The sequence below is a fragment of the Lissotriton helveticus genome, chromosome 5_1, assembly GCF_964261635.1.
Source record: "Lissotriton helveticus chromosome 5_1, aLisHel1.1, whole genome shotgun sequence".
Classification (NCBI taxonomy): Eukaryota; Metazoa; Chordata; class Amphibia; order Caudata; family Salamandridae; genus Lissotriton; species Lissotriton helveticus.
The window spans coordinates 718,264,322-718,289,539 of NC_136065.1; the positions used below are offsets into that span (position 1 = coordinate 718,264,322).

Below are 25,218 nucleotides of genomic sequence, written 5' to 3' on the forward strand. Positions count from 1 at the left end.
TTGTGTAAATTGTGCGACTTTAAGTATTTCTTTAAGAGTTTTGTTGTGTGCTTAGCTCCCTGTCTCATAAAGAGCCAGGGTAGTCTTGTTATAAATAAATATACTTTATTTTTCATAACAACTTGTGTGGTGTCCTTTCACTTGGTGTTCAAGGGGTAAATGTGATGGTAAAACAGCTGGCTTAACACGCCCTCTAGAGTTTAGCCTAAAGACTGCACGTGTCCATGCTACTAGGATAGCTGGTCTATCAGGTTGACTTACAACCAAACATCAATAAGGGTTGTTTGGACTGATACAAAGTGTTCACTAGAATAGTGAACATTATATATCAGGCCAACTTCTCACACATTTATTTTTCAGAAAGACACACATTCACTGGATGGTGTCATGAGTGATGTCACTGACCATGTCATGAGTGATGTAATATGTGACGTCATCAGCAGTGCATTACACGCGCAAGTTATAGTGAGTCCAACTAACTATAACGTGGGAATTTCAATAGTTTTATGCGAGTAAAATTTCCAGCTAACTATAACTGGTGTAAAACCTATGATTTTTTCAGTGAATTTAATAGGTTTTTTAAATGCTAATTCTGAACTATAACTGGTGTGAAACCTATGGTTTGTTCAGTGAATATATACACACACACATATACATATATATATATATAATATATATATATATATATATATATATACACACATATATATATATATATATACACACACACACACACACATATATATATATATATATATTACCTACTGGCGGTCGCCAGTAGGTATATATAGTTAGGATTTTTTCTCTATGGGATTTTTGAAAATTCTATGTTGAATAACTTTGGCGTTGGAGGACGGAATTGGCTGAAATTTTCAGGAAAATGGCACATTTGGTTTCTGAGTAGCCCCTGAAAATTTGGGGGGGTTTCGTCAAGGGGGGCCCGAGAAAAAAGGGGGGTCCCAAAACGTGTTTTTAACATTGAGTTTTCCATAGGGCGGTTGGCCTCACTTTTAGCCCGAACGGCTGAATGGATTTGCACGAAACTTGGCAAAATTGTAGGGACTGGTAGCCCGATGTGCCTTTGCTAGGTCTCAATATATGTGCTCCAGTGGATTTTGAGAAATTAACGTTCAAAAAAAGATATATATCTGTAACAGCGGACCGGGCAGCGCTCCAGTTCGCGTACTTTTCGCGTTACGGAGCTTTGTGAAGCGAAGCTGATTGGTTCTCCGGCGTCTGTAAACATTCCAAACAGTCCGTAGCGGCCGCCATCTTGTCTCTCGGTAGGATCGAGAGACAAGAGGAGGCCAAAGCGAAGGGGAAAATGACCATAAGGGGGCATAGTAGATCCTCCCTGACCCCATAGGTTTGATGTGGAGGCTTTAAAAGGGCTCCGCGGGGCAAAAAAAAACAACTTTTTTTGGTGGGGTGCGCCCGGTTAGCGTAACGGGAAGCGGACTGGGGAGCGTACTACAAGGAATGAAGAATGATTGACTTTTAACTTATTGTATGTTTATAGACTTTTTTTTTACTTTTTTTTCTGCTGAGTGACGTCTCGGCCTATCTTCACGGGATGCAGTCCCTACCATCTCGGTGTTTAAGCCCAGGGGGACCGGTAGTGTGGGAGAGATAACGGGGCATATTATCAAGGGGGTTTATCTCCGCTTTTTTGGCTTTAAAAGCCAAGAAAGCGGAGATAAAATTATCTCCGTATTACCTAGCTGTCGCTAACACCAGTTAGCGACCGCTAGTAGGAGATAGCGACCATCTTGGGCCCCACTTTGCATGTCAGTGATATTTATCACTAATGACATGCAAAGTGGGCATGCCAAGATGTTAGCGACTGGAAACAGTCGCTAACATCGCTATCTCCTATTACCAACTTTTGGAGATATTCGCGCTAAGCGCGAATATCTCCAAAAAGTAACACCTGCCCTGAGCAGTTCTTAGCCATGTTATCCAATGGGAGGTGGATAACATGGCTAAGAGCATTAGCTCGGTAATGCATGAATATCGCTGACTTTTCAGCGATATTAATGCATTGCGGCCGTTTTTTATCGCATTTGCGATAAACCTTGATAATAGCAAGGTTTATCTGCGATAATTTCTGACGATGCTTAGCGGTAAAAAAATCGTTGCTAAGCATCGTTAGGGATAAATATCGCTTAACTTTGGTAATATGCCCCAACGTCTGTTAACGTTCGATTCGAAGGAAATCAGGAAGTGTTGAAAAACATTGTCTGCGCCATCTTGCCTTTTTTCAAATGCCACACTTTTGTCGTGCACGGCAGCCATTTTAGATGACTTGACCAGACCCACTCTCTGCACGCTGTCGATCCTTAGCATGGCTCCCCACCCTCGCAAGCATCTCCCCCAGGCACTGGTCACCCCCGCTCTCTGTCTTATGCATGGGCAATAAACCTCCCCCCATCTGCGCTGCTCTTCCCTGAGAATCACACCCTGTGCCCGCCCGACACCTCCCTTTCGCCCTATTCACTACCGCACCCTCTGACACTCCTCTTCCTCTGTGTCAGATTGTCCAGGCCGGTCCCAGGCTATCAGCTAGCCCTGCAGATGTAGTTTATGGCCCCAGCTGTAAAGAATTACCCCTTTTCAAAGGAGTTATAGTAGATCAAGGACCACACCCGATAAGATCCGTCACACCACACGCGTTCCTACTATCTGAAAACCATCCTGTATTGTGATTGGGGAGGGGACCGAGCCTGAAGCGGAAGATTCCAGGGATGACTCTTTGTACATCAAAGTTTTTACAATTATGTGTCACATTAAAAATATATAGCACTCCAACAAAGTAGTAGGATTATAAAACTTTAATAACTTATAAATATATACAACAAAACAAAAACAGTAAAAACATTTAAACATTTTTAGGGAAAAAGAAGGAAGTAGCGGTCGGTTGTGCGAATAGTCCCAAGGCAGCACAACGTCCAGATTTCTGGACGGCACCCAGGTGATGTTGCCTGGGTGCCGCACTGATTTCGGTATCCGGCGTGGGGCGTCGCGGGGGGTGGGTCATCAGTAGCGGTCTGTTGTGCGAATAGTTCCAAGGCAGCAGAACGATGGCACCAAGGTGATGTCCAGTAAGTTGCCGTCCTCCGAATAACGGCGTGGGGCGCCCCGGGGGGGGGGGGGGGGGGGGGGGGGTGGGGGGGGAAGGCGTGAACGGGCCTCCCCAGGTGGAGCTTCGTCTGCTGTAGTGGGGCGCCCCTTTACCGTTTCAGTTGCCATTCCGTCCGCTTTTGGTCCACTGTGTCAAAATCCGCAATTCAGCTGAGTTGCCGCCCTCCGAATAACGGCGTGGGGCGCCCCGGGGGGGGGGGGAGGCGGCGTGAACGGGCCTCCCCAGGTGGAGCCTCGTCTGCTGTAGTGGGGCGCCCCTTTACCGTTTCAGTTGCCATTCCGTCCGCTTTTGGTCCACTGTGTCAAAATCCGCAATTCAGCTGAGTTGCGCCCACTCTTGCGGTGCAGCGATAGGCGGCTGTCACAGGACTCTCAAAATGGCGGCAGGCTCTTTCCTTTTTGGGCCTGGTCCACTGAAATGGCCCTGGGACACCTTGGAAATCGGACGCTTGTCTGCTAGGTCTTGGACCCCATTCTCGAAAGCGTCCCCTCCGCCTTGAGGATTCTACAAAAGTCTTGGGGGCCCCCGACTCCTGTAGGCTTCCGGTGTGGAGCGGCTGCCATGATTGCTCGCGGAATGACCACGACGGAGCCACGAGATGGTGGTGCTTTCATGCTGACGCCAGCTTCAGTCTGAAACATCCAGAAACAAGGTGGGGCTTTCATCGTTTGGGAAAAAAAAATAGTTTTCATCCAATGAAAAGTGTTGTTTTTAGGTCATATGATCAAGCCTTCCATCATTAGGAAACCAAAAGTAAAATGAACCAATGAAAAGTTTTATAAACAAGTCACATGACCTGTTATGCGGCATAGGGTATAAAAAGCGTAGAAAATCCGTTGGCACGTGAGGCGGCGTCAGTAGCGGACCGATGTGCGAATAGGCCGAAGGCAGCACAACGCGCCAAGATCCGGATGGCACCGAGGTGGTGTCCAGCAAGTTGTCGCACTGGTGTGGCCATCCTACAATGCTGAAAGTCGGCGTGGGGCGCCCCGTTGGCCTGTGAGATGGCGGCAGTAGCGGACCGATGTGCGAATGGGGCCAAAGGCAGCGCAACAATATTTTCTGAATAGAAGACACCACAAGGCGCTGAGATGCCAAGATCCGGATGGCACCGAGGTGGTGTCTAGTAAGTTGCACTGGTGTGGCCATCCTACAATGCTGAAAGTCGGCGTGGGGCGCCCCGTTGGCCTGTGAGATGGCGTCAGTAGCGGACCGATGTGCGAATGGGGCCAAAGGCAGCGCAACAATATTTTCGGAATAGAAGACACCACAAGGCGCTGAGATTCGGTTAGCACCGAGGTGGTGTCTAGCAAGCTATGCAGCTGAGTTGCGTGCGCACTTGCGGCGAATAGGTCGAAGGCAGCACAACAATGTTTTCTGAATAGAAGACACCACAAGGCGCTGAGATTCGGTAGGCACCGAGGTGGTGTCTAGCAAGTTGCCGTACTGGTGTGGCCATCCTACAATCCTGCTCCGAATAACGGCGTGGGGTGCCCGAAGGGGGGGGGGGGGAGGCGGCGTGAACGGGCCTTCCTAGGTGGAGGCTCGTCTGCTGTAGTGGGGCGCCCCTTTACCGTTTCAGTTGCCATTCAGCTGAGTTTCGGCCGCTCTTGATGCTACAGCGACAGGCGGCTGCAAGAGGACTCTCAAAATGGCGGCCTGTTCTTTCGATTTGGGCGTGGTCCACTAAAATGGCCCTGGGACACCTTAGAACTCGGACGCTCGAATTTTTTTTCCTTTCCTCTACATGCAAAAAAAGGTAAATGCCCGGTACGTTACACGCTTCATCTGCCACGATGTACTCTCCAGAGGAACCGAAAAAAAATATAGTTATGGTAACTATACCATGCATCGTCATATGGAGCGGTGGCACCGATTAATTATAGTGCTGCATAAAAGAGAGATTTGGAGGAGAACCCCCGACCTGCCAGTACATTCATCAAAGAAGTGGCACTGACGGCATCAGAGGCAAGGGAAACGGTCCCAAATATTTAGAAGAACTTTGGAAAGATTAAAATGACATGTTTAGATTGTGGCAAATTAATTTCATGTGGACAGATGAGTGTTACTCTAATAAATACAGCATATGAACATCATCATAGTCGATGGTTGGTAGAGACATTTTGACTATATCCTGGACCTGCCCGTCCTCGCCCAAAATGGCGCCGGAATAAATGGGACTCGTAACTCCTTGTTGTGTACTGGTTGCACAACCTTGATATCACGAGATACGTATGCAGTTTTGAAGCACATGGCGGGCGGGGACGAGAATAGATTGAATATTTCGATATCCCTATTGATATTAAGTTCTGATGTGTTATTGATTACTGTACTATTGAAAGTTCGAATTAACGTCACCCATGGTACTTGCCCGCAAATGTATATCTAGATAATTTTATTGTAAGTGGCCCTGTCGTATTTTAATTATAAAATGTACGTCCACCGATTCCGCAACTGTTAGACACTTTAGTTCTTGCAACCTAATGGCCCGCCCGTTACGTTCCTCTACAGTGTAAATGTCTACTCATCATATACGATTACAGTTTGCTCCGTGGCCGGCCCACGTGGTTATAGGCCCGTATTTTTATAATGACATTTTCACAATAAAGGTTTTTAAAAGAAAACATGGTAGTAGTATATACATTGGTAAAGTTTTTAATAATAGTCACTGTTTTCGAATCAGTAAAAGGCAAGTGAAATAAAGCAGTCCAATTACATGAAGGGTAAAAGGTATAATACGCAGGAACGCAGTAAAGATAAATGGTCAAGGGCTGTTGTGTTTTCTACTCCTGCAACATAAAGTGATCGATAAGAATCTGATATTCAGGCGTATCGGCGACTAAGACAGCAGGCCGTCCCTCTTTTGCTCAACGGCTCCGTCATGGGACGAAGAAACGCCCTTTTTCTCGAAAAAGGAATATATTTTACTTGCAGGACAGTTGTAAATTTTCCGGGAAAGTACATTAGCCTGGAACATTAGAACATATATTTAAGAAAAAATAATGTTCGAAAGCATCATTAGAAGAAAAGTAAAATGAACCAATGAAAAGTTTTATTAACAAGTCATATGACCTGTTATGCTTACGTTACGCACTGCGCGTCGCGCCCCGGATCACTTCCGGATGCGCTAACGCGGCGCGTCATATGACGCATTACGCGACAACGCAGGTCTAGAATATAGTCAAAATGTCTCCACCAACCAGCGGTCGGAACACAACCCCTTTCAGCAGGCTAAATAGTTCTGTTAAATGACAACAGAAGGGACAGGCAACAAGAACCATCAGTGAAAGAGGGGAGGGCTAGTTCTTCTCTACCGGGTCACGTTGGGGCGCTACCGGAACTGATCGAATTGGTAGTCTACAGTGTTTCTGGATGTTTCAGACTGAAGCTGGCGTTAGCATGAGAGCACCACCATTTCGTAGCTCCGTCGTGGCCATTCGACGAGCAATAATGCTAGCCGCTCTCCACCAGAAGCCTGCGGGAGTCGGGGGCCCCCAAGACTTTTGTAGAATCTTCAAGGCTGAGGGGACGCTTTCGAGAATGGAGCCCAATCTCTAGCAGACAAGCGTCCGAGTTCCAAGGTGTCGCAGGGCAATTTTAGTGGACCACGCCCAAATCTGAAGAGCCGGCCGCCATTTTGAGAGTACTGTGGCAGCCGGCTATCGCTGCACCGCAAGAGCGGGAGCAACTCAACTACATGGTGAGCGAGACGCTGTAGTCGAAAGAGCGGGCGGTAAACAGCTGAATAGCGGAAGAGGCACAGTGTAGCAAAAGCGGGCGGAATGGCAACTGAAATGGTAAAGGGGCGCCCCACTACAGCGTGTCTTTAGGTGAAACGGATTGTGGGACAAGGTCAAGAATGGAAGAGTTACCAAAAGGCAAAAAGTTCCGCTTGATCCCGGGAGCCGGCCACCTATGTCGGGGGCGATCTCAGGCTACACCAGGAGAACACGACTTGGGGAGGGAGCCGGAGCCAAGCGCCCCCTCCGAGTCCGCGCCATCACACCGTCCCTCGGGGGCCTCCGTCAAGCGGTTCAGGGTGGCACCGCATTACATTGTTCACAAATGCAGTCACGTCCTCAAACAGTCCCCACTTTACTTTGACAATAGTGAAGCTGAAGCAAGTGCAAATAGGCTTCAGACAGTGTTACAAGCACTCCTCAAAACTTTGAACCATCAGAGTGCATGAGTTTCATGCTCGATCGATTGAGCTAGCCGGATCGGGCAACAAAAAGTATAAAATAGTTATGTAAATAGTTGTTTAATAAAATGTTTTACCCTGTTACTTTGCTGGTGTGTTGTATATATTTGTAATATTTGCATAGAGTTTATCGTTATTTTGGGCGGGGTGGGTGGCGGAGCCGAGCTGTATTGCAGCCATCATGGTGTGGAGTTCAGTTCATCTCAATAGTTTCGTGTTTGTCATGAGGGGTTGTTCCTAATGTTTCTATTTTAGCGAGGTCAAAAAGAGATCCCATTAGTGGCCTACTGATTTTGCTGGATTCCTTTTGTTTTTTTACACGATTTTTCGCTATCTGCAAAGACTAAACAGAGTATTGCGACTCTGTGCTTGTTTGTAAATAGAGAATGAACCAAAGAGAACCAATTCTAAAACAGTAAATGCTTGGATAACAATCAATCAAATGGAGAGAGAAGCAGGCACGACGGATTACAACGGGGGCAAAGGCCTGCGTTAACTACCCTTCACTATCTGCAAAGAGAGAGTACTCCTAATAGAAATGAGGGGGAGGGGGGGGCAGCATTCAAAGCAGATCAGTGTGCATAAACACGAAAATGTTTTTACTTACCACGTACTTGACATTCGACAGCTTATGATATTTGCTATTAAAAAACCATTGAAATTCACTGAAAAAACCATAGGTTATAGACCATATATAGTTAGGGCTTAGCATTTAAAAAACCTTATTTTACTCACACAAAACCATTGAAATTCCATATATAGTTAGTTGCACTAACTACATATCGCGCACCCGCAATCCACTGCTGATGATGTCACATATTACATCATTCATGACATGGTCAGTGACATCACTGATGACATCTCAAATGACATCACTGATGACATCACTGATGACATCTCATTTGACATCAATGATCACATCACTTATGATATCATTCATGTGACAATAAAATGCATCTCCTCACACTTTAATATAACCTCTGTTACACCCAGTGTTAAATACAGAGTATAATTTTTGAAACCATTGACACACCAATACTAGTTACTACATACGCACTCACTGATTCCTACTTCTACACACACATTCACTCATTCACCCATACAATCATTCATACATACAATGACTCATCTTTACAACACTATCATATGCACTCATACACCTATACAGACAATCACACTCTGCCACTCACCCATGGAGTTACTTACACACCTAGTCAGTCCTGTAAAGAATCAATCACACTTCCATTTTCTAATCTATACAGTTAAACATAGAGCACATAACATATTCAAACATATACTAACACATACTTACTCTCTTATACAATCATTGATACAAGTACACATTGATCTGCACAGAGTCACACACCTCCCAGCCAGCCACACACACACTCAGTCTCCCATACAAATAATTGGGCAACCAATCAATAACCCATATAGTTACTCATATAGCTACTGATCAACACATGCAGCAGTTTACAGAACAATAGAAATAATGATGCACAAATTAAGATAGTTTAGTCACTAACCCATGCACTCAGTGAGACACATTTAATCACTCACTCATTCAGTCAGTCATGCACCTACTAAATCCTTCATCCAGACACTTATTCATCCACTCATTCTTCAATATGTAAGACATATTTAAAGTTTACAGAAACATACAGACACTGGATGTTGTCATCAGTGATGTCATTTGAGATGTCATCAGTGATGTCATCAGTGATGTCACTGACCATGTCATGAATGATGTAATATGTGACATCATCAGCAGTGGATTGCGGGTGCGCGATATATAGTTAGTGCAACTAACTATATATGGAATTTCAATGGTTTTGTGTGAGTAAAATAAGGTTTTTTAAATGCTAAGCCCTAACTATATATGGTCTATAACCTATGGTTTTTTCAGTGAATTTTCAAGGTTTTCTAAATGCTAATTCCTAACTATATATGGTCTCTAACCTATGGTTTTTTCAGTGAATATATATATATATATATATATATATATATATATATATATATATATATATATATATATATATATATATTACCTACTGGCGGTCGCCAGTAGGTATATATAGTTAGGATTTTTTCTCTATGGGATTTTTGAAAATTCTATGTCTAATAACTTTGGCGTTTGTGGACGGAATTGGCTGAAATTTTCAGGAAAATGGCACATTTTGTTTCTGAGCAGCCCTTGAAAATTTGGGGGGGGGGTTCGTCAAGGGGGGGCCGAGAAAAAAGGGGGGTCCCAAAACGTGTTTTTAACATTGAGTTTTCCATAGGGCGGTTGGCCTCACTTTTAGCCCGAACGGCTGAATGGATTTGCACGAAACTTGGCAAAATTGTAGGGACTGGTAGCCCGATGTGCCTTTTGTAGGTCTCGATATATGTGCTACAGTGGATTTTGAGAAATTAACGTTTAAAAAAAGATATATATCTGTAAGCGCGCTCTGGGCAGCGCTCCAGGACGCGTACTTTTCGCGCAACGGAGCTTTGTGAAGCGAAGCTGATTGGTTCTCCGGCGTCTGTCAACATTCCAAACAGTCCGTAGCGGCCGCCATCTTGTCTCTCGGTAGGATCGAGAGACAAGAGGAGGCGAAAGCGAAGGGGCAAATGACCATAAGGGGGAATAGTAAATCCTCGCTGACCCCCTAGGTTTGATGTGGAGGTTTTAAAAGTGCCCCGCGGGGCAAAAAAAAATAATAATAATCGAACGGCTGAATAGATTTGCACGAAACTTGGTAAAATATTAGGGACTGGTAGCCCGATGTGCCTTTGCTAGGTCTCAATATATGTGCTCCAGTGGATTTTGAGAAATTAACGTTCAAAAAAAGATATATATCTGTAACAGCGCTCCGCTTCGCGTAACGGAGGTTTGCGAAGCTGATTGGTCATTCGGTCACTGGGCTATAGTTGGGCTACATCTGGCTGATATTTGGGCTACATTTGTTTTTTTTCGTCTCTGGCGGCCATCTTTGGGCTACATTGGGCTACATTGGGCTTCATTGGGCTACATTGGGCTACATTTGGGCTCCAACATATATATAGGCCAATGTAGCCCAATATATATTTTTCAAAGTTAATTTTCGTAAAAACCACTGGAGCATATATCTTGAGACATAGCAAAGGCACATCGGGCTACCAGTCCCTACAATTTTGCCAAGTTTCGTGGAAATCCATTCAGCCGTTCGAGCTAAAAGTGAGTCCAACCGCCCTATGGAAATGAAGGAAATGAATGGGTAATTTGTAATTAGCAAATAGCTCATCGCAAACTAGGAATGGTAAAGAATCGCTATTTATTCCTTAAAGTTCGCTATTTAGGAAATGCAAAAAACTTTGATGATACATATGGCGGTTCATCTCTAACAAGATAAGAAGCATAGGGATAGATTTATGATGACTGGCGCATCACCAGGGATGTGTTAGTCATTCTGTGCCGCTGTTCCGTCACCTATGGTGTGCTGCATTTACAATGCGGCGCATCATGGGGCAAAAACAGCACAGATGCGTGATGTATCTGTGCCGTAAAGGTGGCGCATTGCTGGAGTTGTATCGCAAGTGTGATGAAGCTCCAGCAAGGGTCGGGGGTGCCCCTGTCGCAGGGTTTCTGTTCTCACACAGAACTGTGGACAGAGGATTGGAACCTCGGCGAATTAGGGTGTCCCAAAACTCACCTTAGTAATCAAAAACCCCTTAGCAAGCTAGGTACAGTGTCACATTGGATATAACAAACTCTCAATGTTTAGACAATCCAGAATATGAACTTATAGTACCTCAGGATACGTGGAACTCATGAACAGTCGGTCGTTATATATTTCTTAGAAACCAGAACATGGAGTTAAGAAGAACACATGTGTATTTGAAATGTTTATTTACTAATGCCGTCTTCTCAGGCGTAGTATCTTAGATAATACAAGTACACATATTATCAGTAGCAAAATTACCAGCATAGTTACTAGTACATAAAAAGCGAATGGTGATAGTATGTTAACATGCTGTAAATGAATAAGAGTTAGCAACACTTACAAGCAGCCGCGGGCCGTGGAGGGAGTTACGGTGGGGCAGGGAGGCGGGGAGGGGGAGGGGCAGGGTGGAGAGGGCTCCACCCTGCTTCTCCCCCTCCCCGCCTCCCTGCCTCACCGTAACTCCCTCCACGGCCCGCGGCTGCTTATATCTCACCCTCCCTAATACACATATTATATTATTTGCTAAGAAGGTCTCTTTGTGTTGGTTTAGGGCGTGCCCATACTTTAGTGTCTTAGATTTGAAGGAATCACATCAGCATACACCAGCTCTCTCTTCATGTGAACCGCATCAAGTGTTGTGTATGTGTGTTCGGCAAAGCAATATAAAACCCGCCTCATGCCCAGAATTGGCAGAAGTTGCACTTATGTTATGAGTATGAAGTCGTGGAGATCAGACCTCATAACAATTCTGTATCGTGTTGTTCTTGAAACTTTAGCACTCGCTGTACAGATATAGTTTAACAAGCAAAGCAGATAGTAGAGCAATAACATATTATTCTCATGTAAACCACGATGAACTACTAGGTTGAAAGCTAAAGCAACAACTAAGTGTCGTGTGCAGAAGTTGCAAAAAAGGAAAAATGGCGTTTAAACCGGTAATGAGCCCATGCTAATTTAACACGGTGTAAAGATATCCAGGACCTAGATGACACCTCCCCATGATCCGGAAACGAACTGAATAAGATAATAGAAGTGCCATCTCATGAGAGCAGATTGCAAGTTTATATGTGGACGGTCCGCAAGGTAAAGCATTAAAAACTAGGAAAATTTAATGCTAAAGAAAAATAAAACAGCCAAGTACTTTATCGAGTCTTAAGCCAATAGGCAAGGTAAATAATAAAAACTTGACAAATAAGTCAATGAATTGTCAATGAAATGCTAGTACTCAGCATATCAAACATGAAAAAGGTCTATGACATAACTGTGTATGCAAAATAAGCTGCAACAGCCTCCAATAGGAAGTCACCGTCTTCATCCGAAAACAGTTCAGCCATCCAATTTAAAAGCGGAAAAGAACATACGTGCTCTCCCAGCACCGGATCCTCTATCACCATCAGAGGACAGCTCGGTGGGTTTTCAAGAAAGCTCTGTTCCAAGAAAGACTGTGTTGCCGCCAGTAAATTCCAGGGACCAATTAGTCCATGCATCAATGCCACAGCCATAATCCTTTCGCCAGGACAAACCAACTCGTGAGTAATGATAGGAGTCATCAGCTGATTAAAGTCGACGTCAGGAGAAACCGGTCCGCAGAGACACAAATCAATGGCCCAATCGAAATCACAGGTCAGGCAGTGAAATACAGGCTGGACACAGGTGAAGTAGGAGAATCGAAAAGATAATCCATATGCCGTGCTTAATATCGCCAACGGCATTGTGCCATAATATTCTAGCATGCGATTGCGGAACAGTGTCAGCAGCTGCAGGTCGGGAGGTTGCATAGGAGGGACATCCATATTTAAAAATGTAAAAAAGCACAAGAGCGTCCGCTGGTAATGCAAGTAAAAATGGCAATTCTCGAAGCAGAGTGGAAAAAATAGAATGAAAGAAAGCAGGGATGACTCCAAAGATTTTCTCAAATGAAGTCACGAGACCACTGGTAACAACTTTAAAAAAGTGCGCCAGGGCCTTTGTGGAGGATGCGTTAAAGATAGTCCGAAACATCTTGCTGAAATGGAAAGGCAAATCTGAATTGAAAAGGGTCTGCACCTCTGTACGGGTGTTCGCTATGTGAAGCACGAAAGTTTCACGGGCCGAACTCAAGGCCACCTCTCTCTGAGACAAAAGAGCTCTTATTCTTGCCATGCCGTTGAAATCTGCTCCCAAGGTTGGTATTTGTGGCGAGATTGAAAACTCCCTATGTTCATGTGTGGGAGGTAATAGAACATTTCTGCAGCAAATAACCCGTTCACTTACTGTTACGATAAAAGGAATACTTTTAATTAACCCAGAACAATCTTCATTATTGAGCATCAAATAACTACCATTTTCCAACAACTTGAACGTGGGGATGATAGCAGGAACTGGCGTGCCTTGCAACACGCAAGCCATATTTGGTCGGTGTTTGTTGCATGAATCGTGTAACTGTATGTGCCTACACATTAGTGAATGATCTGGCGTCTCAGTGCAAGCGGGAACGAAGAAAAAAAAATATTAAAAAAAATATATATTAATAAACATATAAAATATATTTTTGGATTTAAAGAAGAATACATTTTACAGCTACAGATATTAGCTTTTAAAAAACCAATGAAATTCACTGAAAAAACCATAGGTTATAGACCATATATAGTTAGGAATTAGCATTTACAAAACCTTGAAAATTCACTGAAAAAACCATAGGTTATAGACCATATATAGTTAGGAATTAGCATTTAGAAAACCTTATTTTACTCACACAAAACCATTGAAATTCCATATATAGTTAGTTGCACTAACTATATATCGCGCACCCGCAATCCACTGCTGATGATGTCACATATTACATCATTCATGACATGGTCAGTGACATCACTGATGACATCACTGATGACATCTCAAATGACATCACTGATGACATCACTGATGACATCTCATTTGACATCAATGACCACATCACTGATGATATCATTCATGTGACAATACAATGCATCTCCTCACATTTTAATATAACCTCTGTTTCACCCAGTGTTAAATACAGAGTATAATTTTTGAAACCATTGACACACCAATACTAGTTACTACATACGCACTCACTGATTCCTATGTCTACACACACATTCACTCATTCACCCATACAATCATTCATACACACAATCACTCATCTTTACAACACTATCATATGCACTCATACACCTATACAGACACTCACAGTCTGCCACTCATCCATGGAGTTACTCACACACCTAGTCAGTCCTGTAAAGAATCAGTGACACTTCCATTTTCTTGTCTATACAGTTAAACATAGAGCACATTACATTTTCAAACATATACTAACACATACTTACCTTCTTATACAATCATTGATACAAGTACACATTGATCTGCACAGAGTCACACACCTCCCAGCTAGCCACACACACACTCAGTCTCCCATACAAATACTTGGGCAATCAATCAATAACCCATATAGTTACTCATATAGCTACTGATCAACACATGCAGCAGTTTACAGAACAACAGACATAATGATGCAAAATTAAGACAGTTTAGTCACTAACCCATGCACTCAGTGAGACACATTTAATCACTCACTCATACAGTCAGTCATGCACCTACTAAATCCTTCGTCCAGACACTTACACATCCACTCATTCTTCAATATGTAAGACATATTTAAACTTTACAGAAACAAAAAATCACTGGATGTTGTTATCAGTGATGTCATCAGTGATGTCATTTGAGATGTCATCAGTGATGTCACTGACCATGTCATGAATGATGTAATATGTGACATCATCAGCAGTGGATTGCGGGTGCGCGATATATAGTTAGTGCAACTAACTATATATGGAATATATATATATATATATATATATATATTTCCTCTCAAATGCCCTTGAGCTTTGCAGAAGTCACACAATGCAGCTCCTACCATCCTGTCTGAGAGCCTCGAGGCTGCTTGCAGCTTTTTGTATCCATTTCTTTTTTTGATTCCTTTTTTGATTCCCGACGCGTTTCAAGGCAGAACGCCTCTTCCTCATGGGCTGCTACACAGGGGAAATGAATAACTCACCAGTGTTGTCTCTGTAGTTACTTTATTGAGAACACCACCCACAATGGGCGTTACACACAAGAGTTGCACAATGGCATGCTGGTTCATGTAGTCTCTGAGGTGAGTACTATATTAAACATTTCTTAAAAAGTTCATTGTCTCTGTGTTCTTGTTAGAAGAAATCACCTGTATGCCAAAATAGAAATAAAAGAGGGCCCATTCCACTGGCAAAGAGAAGCAGCCTCTGATGAGATGCGCAAGGCATCGAAACGCGTCAGGCACAACAGGTAACTGAGGCACAACGCTGGGGAGAATAACGTACAGACCGGATGGTGGATTCCAAGCCGTGTGACCTCCCAAATGCTCTAGGGCACTTTGTGTGAACATAATTACAGCGGCGGCCCGTCGCGGGAGGAGCACCATCTCTAAAACAAGAAAAGAAGAGAGGCTGTGTCATCGAACTTATCCGTGGCGTTACAGCGGCTGGAGTCCGTTTCAATGAACTCTCCACCTTGTGCTGAATCCTATTCAGGAAAATCGAAAGCTTTTAATGACTCTACAGTGGGAACCCACTGGCTCCCTTTGAACTCGAGTTTTCAACTAAGTGACTCCAGTTCCCAGCATGCACCATATACTTTGCATAAAAGCGCAAACCCACTCAGGGTAAAAGAAATCACCTGCATGCCAAAATAGAAATAAAAGAGGGCCCATTCCACTGGCAAAGAGAAGCAGCCTCTGATGAGATGCGCAAGGCATCGAAACGCGTCAGGCACAACAGGTAACTGAGGCACAACGCTGGGGAGAATAACGTACAGACCGGATGGTGGATTCCAAGCCGTGTGACCTCCCAAATGCTCTAGGGCACTTTGTGTGAATATATATATATATATATATATATATATATATATATATATATATATATATATATATATATACATATACATATACATATACATATATGAATATACCATGAATTATGTAATGTCTGAGGTCATTAGCAGTACATTGCGGGGGCGTAAGTTATAGTTAGCTCAGGTAACTATAACTGCTGATTTTCACTGGTTGTGTATGAGTGAAATCTGAGTCTAACTATACCATCCCTGTAATCTTTGTTTTTTTCAGCAAATTTCTAATTTTTTTCTTTTTGAACGTTAAGTAAGCTGCATACTACAATGGATGGTTGGAAGCAGGGCTTGGCATTGTGCTGCCCCCACCCAAGCTTGCTGCTCCTGCCTGCCCTCCTCCTAGCCATCCATTGTCCAACTCCTTGTCCCTGCTCCCTTATTACAGCCCTGTGTGGCCGTTGTTCTGCCACTGGCCTTCCCGCCTTCTCTGAACAGTTAGCTTTCTGCCCCATCCAACTCCTCTCTACCCTTGGTTGTTAGAATCCATGAACTAGCCTCCTCCCATGGATGGGCTGATGTGCTGCCACTGCCCTCCATTTAGCATGATGGACCAGTCCACTCCTCCTGCCCTCCATTGCCCAATTCTATGCCCCATCATTGACCTCCTGCTTAGCGCCTCTGTGCTTAGCTTGCTGTCCCTATTCTCCTTCCCCCTGCCCTCCGATGTCTGTGTCAATGCCCCTGCTCCATCCTTTTTGCCCACCATGTTCCATGGACCTGCCACTCCTATCTACTGTGAGTGTTCTGTTGAGCTGCCACTCCCCTCCCAACTGCCTAGCATTGTCAGATGACTGTAACCTGTCCCTGCCACCTCCACCCTGCCTGTCCACATTCCATGCCCCTATCCCCTTCATCCTGTCCTCCATGGTCCATTTTACTACCACACCCTTCTGCCCTCCCTGGTCTGTTGTGCTGCAACTGCTCCTCCTGCCTGCCCCGCGTGGTAGGTTGTAAGGCCCCTTCCCCTGAACTCTCTTGTCTGGGCCCAGGTCCTGACCCTCCCTTGTATCCTCCATGGTCCTTTGTGCATGCCCCAGCAACTTCCTTCTTGCCCATCATAGCCATTGTGCTGCCACTAACCCTCCCGCTTGCCATGCATGGTCTTCTGTGCTGTCACACCCCCTCCCACCTTCCCTGTGTGGTCAGCTAGCTGCCCCTGACCCCCTCCCACCTTCCCTCCATGGTCTGTGTGTATGCGATTATAGTCTCACTGTTGCTCTCCATGGTGTGTCTTGCTTCTAGTGCCCATCCTGCCTGACCTCCATGGTCATCTTGCTGCTCCTGCCCTGCCCCCTTGCCCCCAGCCCTCTGTTTCCATGTGCAGACCCCTATTCCCAGTCTCTGTTGTCTGCTGTAGTCCCAATACACCTGTGTTCCCCATTCCCATAATAGCAACCTCTACGAGCTCTGCCGCGCCCAAGGCCCCACGACTGATGTTACAATCGTTTAATAATGAAACTTGCATAGGGGGTACTCTACAGGAGGCTCCCTCTTTCACTAAGTCTAAGACTTGTGGTACCACTTTGAAGTAAGATCTTAAAGAGGGTGTCACTCTTGTACCCGGGGCCACAGCCAAATTAACAGTCTTAGTGGGTATTTGCCCTTTTGCGCGTTTAGCCTCGACTTCTGCACTCAAAAAGGAAGAGATTTTTTTAACTTTTATTTTTATTTTTATCCTTATCCGTGGTGGAACTATGGCTTGCAGACTGACCCCTTGTGCCTCTGTATATCTCCAGTGAGAGGTCTTCCTCTTCTCTTGCCTCTCTCGCTGCTCTCTTATTGCCTTGTTTTTTGGACCCACGCTTTTTTTTTTATAGCGCCAGGCCCTAATCCTACCCAGGGCCGGACTGGGAACCAAAACCGGCCCTGGCAAAGTGCTCGGCTGCCCCCCCGGGCGGGAGGGGGGCGAGCGCTTTGCCAGGGCCGCTTTTCAGCCGATTTTGTTACAGGGCCGATTTTGCAGCTATGCTGCAAAAACGGCTCTGCTACAAAAACAGCCCCCGGGGGCCCAAAACCGGCCCCCACCATTGCGGCCGACCGGGGGATTGCCCGGTGCCCACAACGGCCAGTCTGGGCCTGATCCTACCCCCTTTTCCTGCACAGTCGGCAAGCTAACAGCAGAGTCTGTAAAAATTGCCTCGCTCACCCGATTTTGGCCTGGATCTCCCAACCGCTCCTTACCCTCACCAATGCTCGTAGAATCCACCTCTGACTTGCGGGGGACGCCTCCTCCCTCGATGGACCCGGAATCACCGGTACTGCCGCTGCCCCGAGCGCCCCGAAGGAGGCTCAGAATCTTGCGACCTCTCCGAAGCTCCAGCGTGGCCGACCCCCACCGCAGCAAGCCGACTGCAGGAAGAGCGGGGAGGGCCGGGAGAGTTGCTGCCACAAAGCACATAGGTGGCGGAGAAAAAAAAAACCAGCAAGACGTGCAGAAACGCGGACACGCCAATATTCCTTTGTGACTCGATATCATTGATGCTGTCTAGGTCACGGTAAGTGCCCCTCGCAAGTTACAGCAGTTTTACTTAGAAGAACAAAGTTTTCTCCGGCATCAGTTCACATGGAGAAAAGGCATTACGGGAGCCCAGAACTGGAGTACAGCAGCGGCTCAGCTGGCTGCCGCCATGTTTCACCTCAAAATGGTGAATCGCTAAAGGAATGGTTTATGGGTTTTACATTTTTGTCATGGGCTTTTTATGAGTTCCTCCATGAATTTTGGAAAATATAAAATGCTGCTGTTAAGCGTGGCCAGCTGCAAACTAGCCACATCCAACACCGTGTACCAGTTTAATTTGGTATCTAATATGACTCTATAGTACGTAAAAGGTGCCATCCTTCTGAGCATATAGGCATTAATACGAATTAATTTTACTTTGGTGTTTAGTTGGCATGGTCACTACTTTTGAAATGTCCACATTCAATTTAAGACCCAAGTCGACCATTAAGTGCACCTATTTTGCTACTAAGCACTCACGTCCAATAGCAGTCTGAGATCAGCACTAGGTCATCTGCATAAAGCACAAGCGGATTGTTGTTATCACCTGCTTTAGGGTTAAAACCTGTGATTTTGTTGGAGAAAACAACATTTTCTGCTTCAAGGGCTATAATACTCATTTTAGAAATGTACAGAAAACCCATGCTAGAGTTAGCATATAATTCCATGAAACAACATCTTATACTGTAAAGAGGCCCACACTATTTCAAAGCAATGCTTTTAAAGTTATATAGGATAGCACTTAAACTGTGTGTAAAACAAAATCAAATGGTATATACCTACCAATAGCCTTCAGGCCGTTCTCCACATTGCCAGAAAACTCCCTACCAATGGTACTCAGTAGATCACGGTTGGCGATCTAAAATCCAAAAGCAAAGTATAAGCTGCAAATTTTTATTTGACAATTTCTAGTTCATAATGTATTTAATCAAATAAAACTCTGTTAAACCATGGCAACATCATCATCATTATAAACCTTGAAAAACAGAACATTGAAAACTCAGGTAAAGTAAAAATAAAAAGTACAACCAATAATTTGATTTAATATGTATCATAGGCATTTTAAACAGACAAAATTCCTACAGCTTTAATAACTTCAAAAACTATCAGCCAAGCGGAAGGTAAAAGCTTGTCAAATGACAAGGAACATCAAGAAATATCAGTTAAGAAGCAAAGGCCAATGACGTCAGTTGCTCATCTTATGTTAAAGTGTTCGTTCTCTCTCTCTCGTTCTCGCTCTCGCTCTCTAGTTCCCTCTCTCATCCTCTCGCTCCCTCTCGGCATGTTTCAATGGTGGCCAAATTTCAGAAATTGCATACTTGTGTTATCATATTTATCGTTACAGAAACAACATTCTTCCATTACCTTGTCAAGTCACCTGTTGGAAACACTTCCAATCTAAATCTAACACAACATGACCTCATAGTGGAGTGTGCACATGATGTCAAGGTAATCCTCGTAGCCTTATGACACATTTGTTAACGGGGTAATTATGGCCTCCCGGGGGCCATTATATATATATATGTTCTAGATTGCCACTATGGACACATTCAGAGTACCTAAGCTTGGCAACCAGGCCATCCTTCTTCTCTAGTCTATCAGGGGAGGGCCATAGGAAAACTAAGACTAAAACAAGGGGAAGAAACACATCAGGTCCTCCTTCTCATGGGGTCTCTGAAAACAGCCCCATAGAAGCAGGTTTGATTATTAAGGTTTGGAAACAGGGAACGTATTCATATTTACTTGGGTAGAAAAAAACTAGAGCAACTGTGGACTAAGTTAAAAAAAAGACCATCCTTCAGCCAAATACTGTACTGCACTCCTCCAATCTGTGTTTCCACTATCTTAATAACTAGTGTTATTGAGTGACAATTTAGATTAAGAGGATGATGTATATTGTCCTTTTTGGTTTTGCCTGCACAGCACTTGCACAATCTTGTATTTAAAAAAAATATATATATATCTTAAAAGGGACTCAGTGTTTGCCCATTACTTACCTTTACTTACCATTGGCTGGCTCCCACGCGATTTCCATGGCACTCCTGTTTCCTTGCTTACTATTGGTCAGCACCTGCTCGCCTCGGTCCTCCTACTGGGCTTCAGTTTGGTCTTCATCATGCTGTGGAGCCTGGTCACGTACTGCTTCCGGTGGCAAGTGTCCTTCCACTGCAGGCTCCTGCAGTGGAGGCACTCTTTTATTCACTTTTCAACAGGTACTATTTAAGTGCAGGTGGTCTGTTGTCCCTCTACTACACCCAAGCGTGAAACCTGGTTAATCACCGAGGCAGCATCTTTTAAGGTGCGACGGAGACAATCCTAAAGAGAGACCATCTTGCAGTGGGACAATTTTACTAAGAGATCTGCTAAGATTGCATTTGACCAAAATTAAAGTATTATTTAAACTTCACTCCACAAACGCGTTTCTTTATATACATTGTGTACATATTTTGATTTAAAACAGAGAATTACACGTATCATCTTTTCTCTCTAAACTGTTACCCGAGATAGCATTTGTTTGATGGGGGCAAGGCAGAAGTGTGGGTAAAAAAGTATTCTGTTTATGCGAGTGTGTGTTAATTGTGCCGTACACAGTGACATTCGTTGATGTAAGGTTCTTTATGGCGTGTTTTCATTTACTCGTGCTTCCTGTTCTTGCACCTATTTTTATCTTACTAGTGTCACATAGCCTTTTCTTCCAGATCACTGTCAAAAGCATACATAAAACCACTTCTGGGTGACTCTCAACCTCTTTAGTCTGCTGTTGCAGGTAAGTTGTTGAGGGTTTATGGGTTTCCGCAAACCAGTGTGTTTACTATCCGTGTCCATCCTCCATCTGTAATTGAGCCTTCCACACTGAAGCCTCACAGCCTGTTGTTTGGAGCCCTGCTGTCTTTTTAAGGATGATATTGTGAGGCCTCTGCGTGGATTAGTATAAGGTTTATCTTGCGTTTGATTTTATTTTGACTTCCCTGTAGGTTTGCTCATTGGTATCACATTACCTCTTATCTATTTGCTCCAACATTTTTGAATGGTTAAGAAAAAAAGAAGCTTTATTAAAGACAAAAATGACCATCTAGTCCTGCGCATGTGGTGCTTTTCATTACATTATACTTTTTTTCTTCCTTTTTTTTTTTAGAACAACACCCTCTGGGAAAGGAACATGCCCGCTTCATTCACCTGTTCCACAGAACTCCACTGTTTTCTATTGATCTTTTTGCAGCACATCTGCAGAGTGGTGTCATCGGCCTCGAGAAATAATGTCTTCTTTTCAATTGCCAGATATCTGGGAGCGATTAACATAGTAAGAATTTGCTAATGGGCAAAATTCACCCACCCAGCGTTAGAGCACCTGCCCTGGTGCCTTCACGGAAGGCTCCACATTCTAGCGGACCAGCCCCTGGGGAGGGTTGGATCTAAAAGGATGGCAAAGAGGGATTGGGGGGGGGAGGGGGAGGGAGCTGAACTTTTTCTTGCACCAATCAGAAGTTGGCTTACAGTACCCGCCAGTGATGTTTGCTTGCACATTTACTGATGTGTGCTTCTTGACCCACACCTGCTAAAAAATCTGTGCACTGTTCGTTAGTGAACCAGCAGTGTTGTATGCTGCAATGTGCAGGTTCATTTTTACTTCTGAGAATTCACGCGTTTGTGAGGCTCAGAAGCACGTAATCCCCTCCTTGATGCTATGCGATCACTGGGTCATGTTCATGATGAAGTGTGAGCACATCAACCTTTTTGATGCCCAACCTTATTTTTATAATAAAAACACAGCGTCAGAACCCTTCAGAGCCAACAGCACTACCCCGGATGTGTCACTGCCTTTTGTGGGGTGAATCTCAACAGTTAAGCGTGCACCATATAACAAGCATTGGCAATGTCAATCGGCTTCATCTATGTGAATTATATTGGCTTCATCAATTTTTTTACATGTTGCAAATTAGTTGAGCTGCTGTGTAATGTGACAAAGGTTTTTAAAAAAGCGCTATGACAGAATGCTGGCCACGTCATAGTGCTTTAAAAAAAAAAAATGATGTGCAACATGTAAAAGACACTGACAAAGCCAATGGATTTCACATAGGTGAAAACAATTAGCTTTGCCAATGCTTCTTAATATGAGTAGGTAACAATCCTTTTATATGCCAACTTCATGAAGTCTAACAAATAATAAAGTGGTGTTCATAGTGACGGAGCAGGGTTTTGCGAAAAATAAGACCTGCTCGGATTGAACCCTCAGTAACATTCATTAACAGTGTGCTGTGAAAATGTCATTAAAGAGAGCTAAAATAATGGGAAATGATTTTGCGCATGTGTGTACTAAGGCACGAAAATCAGGCCGCAAGTGCTTTGATAAAAAGACTAATGCTGCTTTGTGCACGTTAACGTCAGCTAAGAAAATAATGTGGGTTGGGCATGGGTTAGTGCAATGCTGGGATGGTGTGCAATAAAATTACATTTCATGAAAATATTAATGTTATGTGTTATAACAATGTTTCTGTAGAAAAAGCAAGCATTGGCCTACTCTTCTGCATGACAGTTTGGGGTTAATAATTGGTGGAAAAATAAATGACCAAAGAGGGGTTTGAGAGAGAAGAAAGAGCGCATAAGTTGTGCGTGTCCTTGTGTGAATGCCAAGCTACGGAAAAGAAATTGTGATAATCAGTGGAAGCGAACAACTACCTTCTCGAGATGGCAGAGTCAAATAATGGAAGCGCAGAGACTTGCAACCTGTAGTGTGCAGTAGGAAATATGTACTCTGAGTGTGTTTAAAGTTGTTTCCTGGGAAAAATCTGTCGAAATGCTGAAAGTTTAAAACAAAAGGACATTGAATAAAATAGTCATGATGAGAGTGGTGTGACAGTACACCCCCATCTTTAGCCAATGAGAGACGGAGTTTGTTCTTATATTGAAACAACTGTGGATAGGACATTTAGGTTTTAGGGTATAATTGAAGATCCCTGGTGGGTGTGATTAGGTCGGCTGGTGTTTAAGTAGCGGGTGATTGCCGCTGTCGTCGGTTTGCTGTGTCCAGATAGAGACCTACCTGTTTCCTGACTTAATCTTTGCCACTCGACTCTTCTTGAGGAGCCTTACTACCCTTTGGCCAGAGGGTAGATTTCCCCGATTCTTGAGTTAGCATAGATAATTTTCTGAATTTGCATATTCATTTGCAAATGTATTTTTGTCTCTGAAACTTTACTCTCTTCGCCTATCCACTCCTTCAATGCATTGTTTTATTTGACAGGAGTCCATTTCTATTCATTGCTAATATATGTTCTCTGATAAACTATGATTTGCAATGTATGACAGTACTTGATTAGCATTTATTTCACATTTTCCGATAAACATTACAAATTGCAAACTGAGTCTGTTATTATTTAGTCTGTTATTATTTAGTAGTATAGATAGGTATAGATAGGAGAAGTGTGGCTCACTGGTTAGAGGAGGCAGACCTGGAAGCAGAGGTCAGCCCGGGACCAGGGTTCAATTCCCGGCTCGGCGGGGTCTTGAGTCCTAAAATGTCCATGGACTCGACAATTCTCGCTCCGGTGCCTACTCAATTCACGGGTTCACACTCTGCAACTCTGGGCAATAGCTTGCTTAATCTCCACAACGGCCCCTCGCGGCGGGATGCCTGGCTTTCACCTTGCGGATACCCTGCCGGGGTTATCTCACAGGGGAATACCAAGACGGGTTCCCTAAGCAAGCGCTTAGAAACCGCTTGGTGATTTGCGCTATATAAATTCCTGTACATTTACATTTACATTTACATATTATTGCTATCAACTATTCAACTCCCAAAGGTTTGTCGCAACATTTATATACATTTATACGGTGAAATGCCGGTTTAATAGTGCATTTGGTAAGTTAGGTATAAACTTGCATCACACTGAACCTCAGCATGAAGGGATCAGTTGGGTAGTGTAAATGGGCCTGGTTTATGAAAAAATGATCGATCCTTGAATCAATAGTGTTCCGGAGTCAACCCCAGTGGTGGGAATCAATCTAACAGAATACCCAATGCTGGAAAACAGTTTTCCAAACCCAAATTCCTTTTACTTTTCATTGGCTTCACAGGATTCTTAGTTTTGATTTAGAACAGGTAAATGCCGGTCAGCACAAGTATATCTAATTGCTTGTGTTCAAACTAATACATCTTTTCAATCTCTTTATGACATACAGGAGAATCACTCAACCTCTTTCCTGTAGAGGGATACATTCCTGGCCTACCTTAAGTGCGACAAGCAAGGTTGCTTGTGGAATGAGCAACAATTTTCCCCAAATCATCTTTTCAATATTAATGGTGCTGATCTTTGCACCTTAGCGGAGTAGTCCCGTTTTTTTGCACATGTTTCTTGATCAAGTGTTGCCACAATATTATTACACAGCTTTATCACACAATAGATACCTCTTCCATTTGGGAAATCTCGTCATGAACAAGTTAATTACTTTTGGTAATGCTTTTTCTGGAGCATACTAGAATTACAAATTACTCACCTTCAGAATATCCGCAAGTGCCATACTGGATTTTAAAAATTATTTTTAACATCCGTGCACGCCTCCACATCAACTTCGTTCTGCAGTGGTAGTGACGATCCGTCAGATCTGCATATAAGTGCCACCGGAGGCATGCCAACGTCAGATTTTTTCTTGTTCGCACACTCTTACACAGAGCCCAAAAAACACATTATCTGTGCCAGTGTGCAGATCTCCAATATAGGACTTTTTTATGATGGAAAAGAGGCATTCAACAGACTGG

General features: G+C 43.8%; 1 protein-coding gene across 1 annotated transcript in view; it reads right to left on the bottom strand.

Annotated features, from left to right (window-relative positions):
• ANXA7 (annexin A7) overlaps positions 1 to 25,218 on the bottom strand; it is a 452,163-nt gene that overhangs the window by 73,364 nt on the left and 353,581 nt on the right. Inside the window, exon 11 of the mRNA XM_078643136.1 lies at positions 19,245 to 19,320. Coding sequence (XP_078499262.1) covers positions 19,245 to 19,320 — 76 coding nt within the window. The remainder of the gene's footprint in view (positions 1 to 19,244; positions 19,321 to 25,218) is intronic.